General features: G+C 43.0%; 1 protein-coding gene across 15 annotated transcripts in view; it reads right to left on the bottom strand.

Moving 5' to 3' along the window:
• PTPN3 (protein tyrosine phosphatase non-receptor type 3) overlaps positions 1-13,508 on the bottom strand; it is a 258,163-nt gene that overhangs the window by 16,034 nt on the left and 228,621 nt on the right. For all 15 annotated transcript variants that reach the window (XM_056520787.1, XM_056520780.1, XM_056520786.1 and 12 more), the window contains one exon: positions 10,592-10,749. In XM_056520787.1, the coding sequence (XP_056376762.1) occupies positions 10,592-10,749 (158 nt within the window). The remainder of the gene's footprint in view (positions 1-10,591; positions 10,750-13,508) is intronic.

Here is a 13,508-nt window from a genome sequence, read left to right as displayed (position 1 = left end):
AATTAAATAGTATTTGCACAGTTAAAATATTTTCATACAATATAGGTGACCCTTTTATCAATAACATTCTATGCTGCATGTGGACATAAAAGTATCAGATGCCAATGACATTCTCTGGAACAAAAAGCCAGTGTAATAAACATCTCATCTGCTATGTCATTAAAGGGGGAAAAAAAAAATCATATCAACTGGCTCCAGAAAGTAAAACAGTTTTGTATTTTACTTCTATATAAATCTTAATCTTTCCAGTACTTATCAACTGCTAGAAGCTACAGGGAAGTTGAGCTGTTCTTTTCTGTCTGACCACAGTGCTCTCTGCTGACATGTCAGGAACTGTCCGGAGCAGGAGCAAATCCATATAGCAAACCTATCCTGCTCTGGACAATTCCTGACAAGGACAGTGGTGTCAGCAGAGAGCACTGGGGTCAGACTGAAAATAACAGCTTCCTCTGAAGTAAACAGCAGCTGAGTAATGGAAGGGTAAAGATTCTTTAAGCCCTTAAAGGAGAACTACGGGATTGAAAAATGTATCCCCTATCCTAAGGATAGGGGATAAGTTTCAGATCGCGGGGGGTCTGACCGCTGGGGCCCCCCGCGATCTCCCGTACGGGGCCCCGGCTCTCTGGTTAGAGAGGGCGTGTTGACCACCGCACGATGCAGCGGCCGACACGCCCCCTCCATACACTGCTATGGGAGAGCCGGAAATTGCCGAAGGCAGCGCTTTGGCTCTCCCATAGCAGTAAATGGAGGGCACGTGTCAGCCACCGCCTTGTGCGGTGGTCGACACGCGCTCTCTATGCAGAGAGCCGGGGCCCCGTACGGGAGATCGTGGGGGGCCCTAGCGGTCGGACCCCCGCAATCTGAAACTTATCCCCTATCCTTAGGATAGGGGATACAATTTTCAATCCCGTAGTTCTCCTTTAAGGACCAAGCATTTTTTGGTTTTTGCACTTAAATTTTTTTCTCCTTACCTTTAAAAAAGCATAACCCTTAAGATTTTGTACCTAAAAATCCATACAAGGGCTTATTTTTTGTGCCTTCAATTCTACTTTGTAATGACATCAGTCATTTTACCCAAAAATCTACGGCGAAACAGGAAAAAAAATCATTGTGCGAAAAAACACCATTTTGTAAATTTTGAAGGCTTTCGTTTCTATGCAGTACATTTTTTGGTAAAAATAACACTTTATCTTTATTCTGTAGGTCCATACGATTAAAAGGATACCCAATTTATATAGGTTTGATTTTGTCGTACTTTTGGAAAAAATCATAACTACATGCATGGAAGTTAATACATTTAAAATTGTCCTCTTCTGACCCCTATAACTTTTTAATTTTTCCGCGTACGGGGTGGTATGAGAGCTCATTTTTTGCTATGTGATCTGAAGTTTTAATCGGTAGCATTTTTTTTTTGATCTGACTTTTTGATCGCTTTTTATTCCTTTTTTTTTATAATAAGTGCCCAAAACTCTATACTCTATATTTTACTGAATTTTTTTGCGCGTACGCCATTGACCGTGCGGTTTAAATTTACGATATATTTTTATAGTTCGGACATTTACGCATGTGGAGATACCACATATGTTTATTTTTATTATGTTTATATATATTTTTATATGGAATTTGGGAAAAGGGGGGTGATTTAAACTTTTAATAAGGAAGGGGTTAATGTGTGTGTTTTTAAATATTTTTTATTTTTTTTTTAAAACACTTTAAGTCCCCTTTTAGGAGGAATCATTAGATTCCTCATACAGATCATTATGGTTCCATAGAACCATATTGATCAGTGTGCTCTGAGCTCGATTGATAAAGCTTGGCCCTGCCATTCAGAGCTCCGGAGCCGGCACAGGAGGAAAGGTAAGCCCTCAGGCTACCTCCACAGTGGATCGCCCCCCCCCCCTCCACCCCACTGGACCACCAGGGACAGGATAAACACAGCTTTAGATGCCGCTGTCAGATTTGACAGCGGTGATCTAAAGGGTTAATAGCCTGCCGCGGTGATCTCCGCCGCGCTGGGCCGGCCGCTATGACGCGGGCTCAAGTCAGGAGCCCGCGTCATACACCGTTAACGGCAATTGGATGAGTATAGAGGTCCATGGTCGTTAAAAGGGTATTCCAGGAAAAAACCTTCTTTTTTATATATATATCAACTGGCTCCAGAAAGGTAAACAGATTTGTAAATTACTTCTATTAAAAAAATCTTAATCCTTCCAATAATTATCAGCTGCTGAAGTTGGTTGTTCTTTTCAGTCTGGCAAAAAAGTTCTCTGCTGACATATCTGCTTGTCTCGGGAACTGCACAGAGTAGAAGAGGTATGCTATGGGGATTTGCTTCTACTCTGGACAGTTCCTGAGACAGGTGTCATCAGAGAGCACTTAGACAGAAAAGAACAACTCAACTTTAGCAGCTCATAAGTACTGAAAGAATTAAGATTTTTTTTTAATAGAAGTAATTTACAAATCCGTTTACTTTCTGAAGCCAGTTGATATTTAAAAAAAAGTTTTTTCCTGGATAACCCCTTTAATGACAGCCCGCTCAGCCAACTGAGGTGGAAAATCGCTAAGTGGACCGTCATTTGTACGGTATTCGTCCAGGAAGGTGGGGGCCACTCTGCTCTGAGGATGTGTAAATAGCCATAGCTCCTTGTAGGAGATCCTGGACTTTTGAAGTGTTGTGAGCACTTATTATAAACATTATGTTGTTTGTAGAAAAAAAAAAAATAAATAAATAAATAAATAAATAAATATATATATATATATATATATATATATATATATATATATATATACACACACACACACATACAGTATGTATAATCAATAACCTAAGAAGCAGGGTTTTGGCATCTGGATCTGACATAGAGCTAAAATCTCCCTCGAAACGCATTGTCCATAATACAGATTTTGAAGAATCTGAATTGCGCAGCCTGTCTTTCAAAGGTAAACCATTTCGAGAAGTGGGAGAATTTTTGGGTTTGTACTTTAGGTGTTTTGGGCAACACACCCCTTTGGAAAATACTGTCTTTGTTTATTCAATGCTCACATCTAAGGCTATGTTCACATCAGTGTTGTTAAAATCCGTCATGAAATGTCTGTTATTGACAAATAACGGAGGTTACTCATTGGGGGAGATTCTCAAAGAATTTTACGGAAAAAAAAATTTGCGCCAAAACTTTGGAAAAAAGTATCGACCACATTTTCAAAGAGCTTTGTGCATCAGTTTACACTGTTCATGTCAGTTTTGTACAAGTGGGCGTGTCCATGTATATGGTCTGCTTTACATTTACATTTCCAAAGCGGTGAGTCCAGTTTACATCAAAAATTTCACACCAGCTTTATGATAGTGTAGAAATCACAGAAATGATTGTAGTTTTATTGTTCTTGGTTTTTTTTTGGGAAAGGGTATTATTTAAGTAACTAGCTGAGTACTCGGCGTTGCCCGGTTTTTCCTTCCTAATCCTTGTTGGGGAGGAAAATCAACAAAGGAGGAAGCTTTTTACTTCATATCCCATCCCCATATATTGTTGTCATATCCCAACCCCATATCCCGTCCTCATACCACGACCTCCTATCCCGACCTCCTATCCCATCCTCCTATCCCGACCTCCTATCCCGACCTCCTATCCCGACCTCCTATCCCGACCTCCTATCCCGACCTTCTATCCCCTCCTCCTATCCCATCCTCCTATCCCATCCTCCTATCCCGTTCTCCTATCTCAACCTCCTATCTCGACCTCCTATCCCCACCTCCTATCCCATCCTCATATCCCGACCTCCTAACTCGACCTCCTATCCCAACCATCCAGTCCTTCTATCTTGACCTCCTATCTCGACCTCCTATCCAGACCTCCTATCCTGACCTCCTATCCCGACCTCATATCCCAAACTGTAAGATGTGTACCAGGTATTGAAATATCTCCAGCCGTACAGAAGTTATGTGGGAACAAACATTTCCCATTGATTTGCATGGGACTTTAAACAAAAACCCCGACCCTCACAAATGGGGGTAATTAAAGGTTAAATTAACTATCCTATATTTTAAGTTGACATATAGGTAACACGTGACCAGGTATTATCGAAATATCTCCAGCCGTTTGGAAGTTATGCAGTAACATATATTTCCAAAAACCCCGCCCATGGCAAATGGGGGTGAGTAAGAGTTAAATTACCTATCCTATGTTTGTTGTTGACACATAAGTAACATGTGTGCCAAGTTTCATGTTAACATCTTTAGCCGTTTGGACGTGATGCTGGAACGTACACACATACACACATACACACACACACATACATACACACACGTTGAGATTTATATATATATAGATTATTTAAAAAAAGAAATTATTATTGAAAAATGTTATAAAAAAAATATATATATATATTTTTACATTTAAGCTCAGAAATGTTTTATTTATGCAGTTATCGCTTGTCTGGGCACCATAGGCAATTTTGGCTCCAAAATTGCAGAATTTTGCACCAAACTCTGCAATTTTGGGCAAAAAAATCCAATATGGCTGCAACTAGAGATGAGCGAACTTACAGTAAATTCGATTCGTCACGAACTTCTCAGCTCGGCGGTTGCTGACTTTTCCTGCATAAATTAGTTCAGCTTTCAGGTGCTCCGGTGGGCTGGAAAAGGGTGATACAGTCCTAGGAAAGAGTCTCCTAGAACTGTATCCACCTTTTCCAGCCCACGGGAGCACCTGAAAGCTGAACTAATTTATGCAGGAAAAGTCATCAACCGCCAAGCCGAGAAGTTCGTGACGAATCAAATTTACTGTAAGTTCGCTCATCTCTGGCTGCAACAAAAATAATTTTTTTCGCGAAAAAAAACAAAAGTGGCGTGAAAATTTTTTTTCACATATTTTCATATTTTCAAAGCAGCACAAAATACCTTTGAAAATGTGAGGAGAAAAAAAAAAAAGTGTGAATAATATCGCTGGAATTACAGTAGTTTTTGAGAATCTCCCCCATGGATAGGAAACTGATGTTAACAGAAGTAAAATGGTTAAAGATTTTGTAAAACTTTCATATAACATAATGGATCATTAACATTCAATATTATCTGTGAAAACATCCATTTATGTCCATTAATGTCAGTTATTTTATAACCATTTCCATTTTTTTGTTCTTCTGAGCTTGCTAGTAGCAATAACGGATTAAATAATTGTTAACAGAGTATAACGGAGTTACTTGCGTCCATAGACTTCAATGCTAAATCACTACATCCGTTATTTATGACAGAAAAAAACAAACTGAATGGCTATCTTTTTCTCTGCTCCAAAATAAAGCAAATTTAACCCCTTCCCTGTCAGGCCATTTTTCATTTTTGCACTTTTGTTTTTTCCTCCTAACCTTGTAAAACTCATAACACTTACAATTTTCCACCTACAGACTCATATGAGGGCTTATTTTTTGGGCCACCAATGTTACTTTGTAATACCATTAATAAATTCACCACAAAATCTACGGTGAAACAAGAAAAAAAAAACACAATTTTGTAAATTTTGGGGGCTTCCGATTCTATGCAGGGCATTTTCAGTACAAATGACACCTTATCTTTATTCTGTAGGTCCATACGGTTACAAGGATACCCAATTTATATAGGTTTTATTTTATTTTATTACTTTAAAAAAATTATAACTACATGCACCAAAATTAGTACCATATATACTCGAGTATAAGCCGACCCAAATTTAATCCGAGGCCCTTAATTTCACCCCAAAATCCCAGGAAAAGTTATTGACTCGAGTATAAGCCTAGGGTGGGAAATACATCATCCCCCCTGTCATCATCCAGACCCTCATCATCATCACCCTGTCATCATCCCCCTTTCATCATCCCCTTGTCATCATCCCACACACCCCCTTCATCATCCCCTTGTCATCATCCCCCTGTCATCATCCCCACCCCCCTTCATCATCCCCTTGTCATCATCCCCACCCCCCTTCATCATCCCCTTATCATCATCCCCAACCCCCCTTCATTATCCCCTTATCATCCCCTTGTTATCATCCCCTTGTCATCATCCCCTTGTTATCATCCCCTTGTTATCATCCCCACCCCCCTTCATCATCCCCTTGTCATCATCCTCTTGTCATCATCCTCTTGTAAACTATCCGCCCTCAGTGGTCTTCAACCTGCGGACCTCCAGAGGTTTCAAAACTACAACTCCCAGCAAGCCGGGGCAGCCATCGGCTGTCCGGGCTTGCTGGGAGTTGTAGTTTTGAAACCTCTGGAGGTCCGCAGGTTGAAGACCACTGCGGCCTTCGACATCATCCAGCCCCCTCTCACCCCCTTTAGCTCTGTACAGTACTCGCCTACGCTCGGCGCTGGTCCGGTGGTGCAGGACTGTCCGGTGAGGAGGTCGTCCGGTGGGATAGTGGTTCCGGGCTGCTATCTTCACCGGGGGCGCCTCTTCACCGGGGGCGCTTCGGGCCCGGAATAGAGGCGTTGCCTTGACGATGACGCAGAAGGACGTTGGTAATGAACGCACCTCTGCGTCGTCGTCAAGGCAACGTGACTATTCTGGGGCCGGGCCCGAAGCGCGGAGAAGAGGCCCCCCGGTGAAGATAGCAGCCCGGAACCACTATCCCACCGGACGACCTCCTCACCGGACAGTCCTGCAGCACCGGACCAGCGCCGAGCGGAGGCGAGTACTGTACAGAACTAAAGGGGGTGAGAGGGGGCTGGATGATGTCGAAGGCCACAGTGGTCTTCAACCAGCGGTCCTCCAGATGTTTCAAAACTACAACTTCCAGCAAGCCCGGACAGCCGATGGCTGCCCGGGCTTGCTGGGAGTTGTAGTTTTGAAACCTCTGGACGTCCGCAGGTTGAAGACCACTGAGGGTGGAGAGTTCACTCGAGTATAAGCCGAGGGGGGTGTTTTCAGCACGAAAAATTGTGCTGAAAAACTCGGCTTATACTCGAGTATATACGGTATGTTTAAAATTGTCATTTTCTGACCCATATAGCTTCTTTATTTTTCTGTATATAGGGCGGTTTTGCGCCGTGATCAAGTTTTTATCGGTACCATTTTTGTTTTGATGAGACTTTTTGATCGCTTTTTATAAAAAAAATTTTAGGGTATACAAAGTGACCAAAAATACACAATATACATTTTTACTTATACGTCATTGACCGTGCAGTACATTTTTTTTTACTTCTGTTATACTTTTTCTTTTTTGTCCCCATAGGGGACTATTACATGCAATACTTTGATTGCATACACTTAATTCTATGCCTTAGCATAGCATTGATCCGTGTTATCTGCGCTCGATTGCTCAAGCCTGGATCTCAGGCTTGGAGCAATCAAGCAACCATCTGACGGCAGGGAGCAAAGTAAGGAGCCTCTCGCTGTCATCTCAGCTGTTCGGGACACCGCGGTTTCATTGCAGCGGTCCCAAACAGCTAACCGGCAACAGGAATCTTCCGTTTTAGACGCTGCAATCAATTTTGAATGCGGCGTCTGAAGGGTTAATACTGGACATCAGCCCGATTGGCGATGTCCAGTATTAGCCGCAGGTCGTGGTTGCGGACAGCAACTGGGACCCCCCAGGTATCATGCACGTACACCTGCTGAGTGTGCGTCATAAAGTGGAAGCCCGCAGTGGACGTAAATATATCATCCCGTTCACCCGGTACGCTTCTTTCTTCAATGAATTGCGCACTGGAGGCAGGCCTGCCCGATGAATTAGAATTTTCAAGTGCTCACGTGATTAGCACCTGTGAATATTCAAATTCCCCTGGCGGGCCCTCCTTCTGTGCGCAATTCACCGAAGAAATAAGTGGACCTTCAGAGGGGCACCGCTCCGGGCTGCAGGTACGTATGTTAGAGACCCGAAATGGTCTCCTGTTCACCCACACTATAACACAGTGCATTGGGTTTAGTGGGGTGAACGGGATGACCGTAAAAATGGACAGTAACAGAGTACAACGGAGATTTAAAAAAGCCCATTCACATGAATTGGATCCACCTTATTTTTTCATCTCTGTTGCTTATTTCTATAACGGAGATGGTCAACGGAGATTAAAAACACTGATGTGAACCTAGACCTGATTGCATTACTTAACTACTAATGCACTAATTTTACACACTGTCTGTGTCTCATAGGTTCTAAAGTTTCATGTGACTGAAAAATTGTAAAGGTGTAATAACAAGGGTCCTGATGAGAGTAGAGAGTAGTTTTCTTGGTGAATTTCTTTTTTCCCAACAGGTATTTTTCCACAGTATTTACTAAAGTTTCCCTACATTTTGCACTTTTCCCCTTTATGGTGACTACACCCCATTTCCCTGATGGCCACGCCCCCTTTCTGTGTTTTATGGGTAAAATGGAGAGTTGGTCGATTTTAGTTTTTCAACTCTGGTGCAAATTCTGACACAATATTAAATCAGTGACAAGATGTGTTCTCTCTTGCCATGGATCATCTCACAAAAAGTAGTAAATGTAAACATGGATAGAATTTACTTAGTAAGTTTTCCCCTTTCCCTTGTGTTCACGTAGCAAACCACAACTTTAGGCTTCATTCAGATGGACTGGAAAACTTTTTTTTTTTTTTTAACATATCTGTAAATTACTTCTATTAAAAAACGTACTCCTTCCAGTACTTATCAGCTGCTGTATGCTCCACAGAAAGTTATTTTCTTTTTTTAATTTTCTTTTCTGTTTGACCACAGTGCTGTCTACTGACACCTCTGTCCATGTCAGGAACTGTCCTGGATAGGTTTTCTATGGGGATTTGCTTCTACTCTGGACAGTCCCTGACATGGACAGACGTGTCAGCAGAGAGTACTGTGGTCAGAGTGGAAAGGAAATTCAAAAAGAAAAGAACAGTCAGTGGAGCATTCAGCAGCTGATAAGTACTGGAAGGAGTAAGATTTTTTAATAGAAGTAATTTACAAATCTGTTAACTTTCCGGCACCAGTTGATTCAAAAAATGAAATGTTGTTTACCGGAGTACCCCTTTAAAGAAGATGTTCAGCGGTAAGAAATGTATCCCCTATCCGCATCTTCCGTTTGGGGTCTAGGCTCTGCTGAAAGAAGTGACATTTTGCACTCAGCACATGGGAACATGCCACCTTCATTCATCTGGGAGAGCCAGAGACACAGCTTTCACGTGTCTGTGCCTCCTCCATAGAGATGAATAAAGGGGGTGTGTTTCGACCAGTTGACCTGCTGGGTACAAAATTCGCTCTAGCAGAGCAGAGCCGGGCCCTGTACGGGAGATCGCAGGGGGTCCCAGCGGCTGGACCCCTGCAATCAGACATTCTGCGGATAGGGGATACATTTTTTTTTTTTTACAGCTGGACATCTTCTTTATATCCAAACAGCAGGCCACAGCACAGAGAGATGGAAGAATCCTCACATTCATATAAAAGGCAGTGATTTATTGGTTCCCCTTATGCAATGTTTCGGTTCACAATCAGCCTTTTTACAGCCTTGAAAAACGCTGATTGTGAGCCACAACGTTGCATAAGGGAAACCAATAAATCACTGCTCTATATATCTCTTTGTGCTGTGGCCTGCTGTTTGGATATATGGTGATGCTGGAGTGGCCCTCCGGATAACCACGGGCACAGTGGAGGATCCTGTTCTGTCCTCTACTTGCATATTGGACATCTTCTTTAAGTGTAACCATTTCAGGTTTAAAGCGTAACTGTCATGGAAATTATACCCCCCAGACTAATAACATGATAGTATAGATGATGATACGTGTAATGCAGCTGTACCTTTGGCTGCTCTTTATCACTCTTTATCAGCAGGAAAATAGTTTTATCGTGCGGTCAGCAACAGTCGGATAGGCGTGGCTGGGGATCGTAATGCCCCGCCTCCGCCACGCCTATCCCCTGTAAGTGAGCACTGGACCAATGTGTGATTGACACACAGGTCCCCACCCCCCGATGTCCATGATGTGCCGGCCGGCGTGACTCCACTGAGCCTATACATATAATCTACACCTTTATGTTATATGAAATACAGTGCCAGTACTCCTCTTCTTTCTTCTCATGGTGCCGGAGACGCGCTGCTTCTGCTTTCACTATAGGCAGTGAGCTCGCTCCCGTTGTCTGCCGCCAGCTCAGTGCGCCTGCATTACACGTATCATCACCTATACTATCATGGTATTAGTCTGGGGGGTATTATTTCCATGACAGTTGCGCTTTAACACTGAACTGTGCTAATAGCACTGCACCATGCACCTGTCTGGAACAGACCTCAGGTAAATATGTAGTTAATTTTTACCTAGCATAGTGCCTATGACTACAAAAACGTAACCAAGCCATTTTGATTACTTAAAATCCATGCATTCTGATTCTAAAATGGTTGTTTTCTCCTAATGGAATGCTGAAAAAACTGTGTACGACTACATACAAATAGAAATTCACAAATGTCACTCATACATGTATATATAAATGTCTGTAGAACTTTTCATATGTAAAGGACCTGATATTCCATGTGTCTTCCAGAGGTCTAAACCATATAAACATACATAACAATGAGAAATTATTTCCATGATGTTTTTAGAAGAAAAGCATTAATCAATTAAAAAAAACTATAAACTGAAAGCAATTTATATTAAACATATAGTTAACCTCAAACTGAATGAGGACAATTCCCGTCTCGAGGCCTTTAGCAAGTTGCTCCATTGATCCTTGCAATGTGTCACAGTATTCTGTGGGAAGTATCATTTGTGGAAAATGCTGAAAGTCTGTTTCATCACCTGATTTCAGCTCTCCAAATGGCTTCACAACTGACAAGAAAGAAAAAAGGTCTAAGAAATCATTATGCAATTTTATTATGTCATTAACAACTCAGGTGTAGCAGCTACCAGAGGTAAGAATAGATCACATCTGCTTTGACTTCAGAAGGCATCACCTCACCATGTTTAACGTAATGAAGTAGGGAAAGAGGCATTAGGTAACACAACAAGGACTATACTGACAATTCAGAAGCTGAGTGATCCTTGTGTTTAACCTTCTAGGATCCTTGTGTTTAACCTTAACTAATGGAAATATCTATGCCAGCAACACTAGTATCCTCTTATTGACAAATGTTGGTCAAACATGCTACAGTAAATTGTCAGAAGCCAAGAAGACCATTACTATTTTTATTCATCTAAATTTCTTAAAGTGGTATAAAGGCCACATAGTTTGCTTTATTATACTATTACTTAGTCTAGCATGGGTTATGTGCAATATTCAATTCCCAGTGGGGGTTTACAGGAGTTAAAGGGGTACTCCATTGGAAAACATTATTTTTTTTAATCAACTGGTGCCAGAAGGTTAAACAGATTTGTAAATTACTTCTATTAAAAAATCTTATTCCTTCCAGTACTTATCAGCTGCTGTCATGATCCATAGGAAGTTCTTTTCTTTTTGAATTTCCTTTCTGCCTGACCACAGTGCTTTCTGCTGACACCTCTGTCCATTTTAGGAACTGTCCAGAGCAGGAGAGGTTTTCTATGGGGATTTCCTCCTACTCTGAACAGTTCCTAAAATGGACAGCGGTGTCAGCAGAGAGCACTGTGGTCAGGCAGAAAGGAAATTCAAAAAGAAAAGAACTTCCAGTGGAGCGTACAGCAGCTGTTAAGTACTGGAAGGATTAAGATTTTTTTAATAGAAGTAATTTACAAAACTGTTTAACTTTCTAGCACCAGTTAATTAAAAAAATGTTCTCCAGTGGAGTACCCCTTTAAATAGGTTATCCAGGATGTGGAAAACATAGCTGTTTTGTTTTTACCAAAAGCAGCACAACAGCTGCCCTCAGGTTATGTGTGGTATTACAACTTGGCTCCATTCATTTCAATAAAACTGAACTGCAATATCACACACCAACTGAGGACAGGGGTGGCACTGTTTCTGGAAGAAAACAGCTATGTTTTTCTAATCCTGGATAACCCCTTAACCCCTTAAGGACCAAGGGCGTACAGGTACGTCTTTGCTCCCTGGTACTTAAGGACCAAGGGCGTACCTGTACGCCCGTGGGAATTTCGGTCCCCGCCGCGCGCCGGGAGGGGATCGCGCCGGGGTGACTGCTGATATCTATCAGCAGGCACCCCGCGCAAATGCCCAGGGGGGTCATTAGACCCCCCATGTCAGCGATCGGCGCAAATCGCAAGTGAATTCACACTTGCGATTTGCGCCGATTCCGGGTCATATGGGTCTATGGTGACCCAGTGACCAGGAATAGAAGGGGGATCGCGGGTGTCCTAGACACCCACGATTCCCCTGTAGCGATAGGAGTGAGGTGGCAGGGTTGCCACCCCTCCTATCTCTGCTATTGGTGGTCTAGACGCGACCACCAATAGCAGATCGGGGGCGGAGGGGTTTACTTTCGGTTTCCCTGTCCTGCCCACCCACAAGAGGCGGGGCAGAACAGGGAAACAGACAGGGACCGGCGCCGAAGATCCACTTACCCATCGGCGACGGCAGCGGGTGACGATCAGCGGCGGCAGCGGGCGACGATCGGCGGAAGAAGAGGACCGCGACGCAGCTCCCTGGATCCAACGGAAGCCGGTGAGTTACTTAGCAACATCTGGAGGGCTACAGTCTGAGACCACTATAGTGGTCTCTAAACTGTAACCCTCCAGATGTTGCAAAACTACAACTCCCAGCATGCCCAGAGAGCTGTTTTGGCTTGCTGGGAGTTGCAGTTTTGCAACAGCTGGAGGTCTACAGTTTGAGACCACTGCAAAGTGATCTCTATACTGTGCACCTCCAGATCTTGCAAAACTACAACTCCCAGCATGCCCAAACAGCAGTTTGCTGTCTGGGCATGCTGGGAGTTGTAGTTTTGCAACATCTGGAGGTCCACAGTTTGGAGACCACTGTGCAGTGGTCTCTAAACTATAGCTCTCCAGATGTTGCAAAACTGCAACTCCCAGCAAGCCTAAACAGCTCTCTGGGCATGCTGGGAGTTGTAGTTTTGCAACATCTGGAGGGTTACAGTCTCTGGAGGGTTATGTCTCTGTATGCTGGGAGTTGTAGTTGCGATCCCTCCAGCTGTAACTACATCTCCCAGCATGCCTTTCGGCGATCAGTACATGCTGGGAGTTGAAGTTTTGCAACAGCTGGAGGCACACTGGTTGGAAAATACTGAGTTAGGTAACAGAACCTAACTGAAGGTTTTCCAACCAGTGTGCCTCCAGCTGTTGCAAAAGTACAACTCCCAGCATGCACGGTCTGTCAGTACATGCTGGGAGTAGTAGTTTTGAAACAGCTGGAGGTTTGCCCACCCATGTGAACGTACAGGGTACATTCACACTGGTGGGTTTACAGTAAGTTTTCTGCTTCAAGTTTGGGCTGTGGCAAATTTTTCACCGCAGCGCAAACTCCTAGCGGTAAATTCACTGTAAACCCGCCAGTGTGAATGTACTCTAAAAACAATACACTTACACATAATAAAGAGTAAAACACTACATATACACCCCCTTACACTGTCCCCCTAATAAAAAATAAAAAACGTATTGTACGGCAGTGTTTCCAAAATAGAGCCTCCAGCTGTTGCAAA

This window comes from Hyla sarda, chromosome 5 (assembly GCF_029499605.1).
Source record: "Hyla sarda isolate aHylSar1 chromosome 5, aHylSar1.hap1, whole genome shotgun sequence".
NCBI classification, from domain to species: domain Eukaryota; kingdom Metazoa; phylum Chordata; class Amphibia; order Anura; family Hylidae; genus Hyla; species Hyla sarda.
Note: the sequence above shows the minus strand (reverse complement) of the source record. Positions and strands in the feature narration are given on the sequence as shown.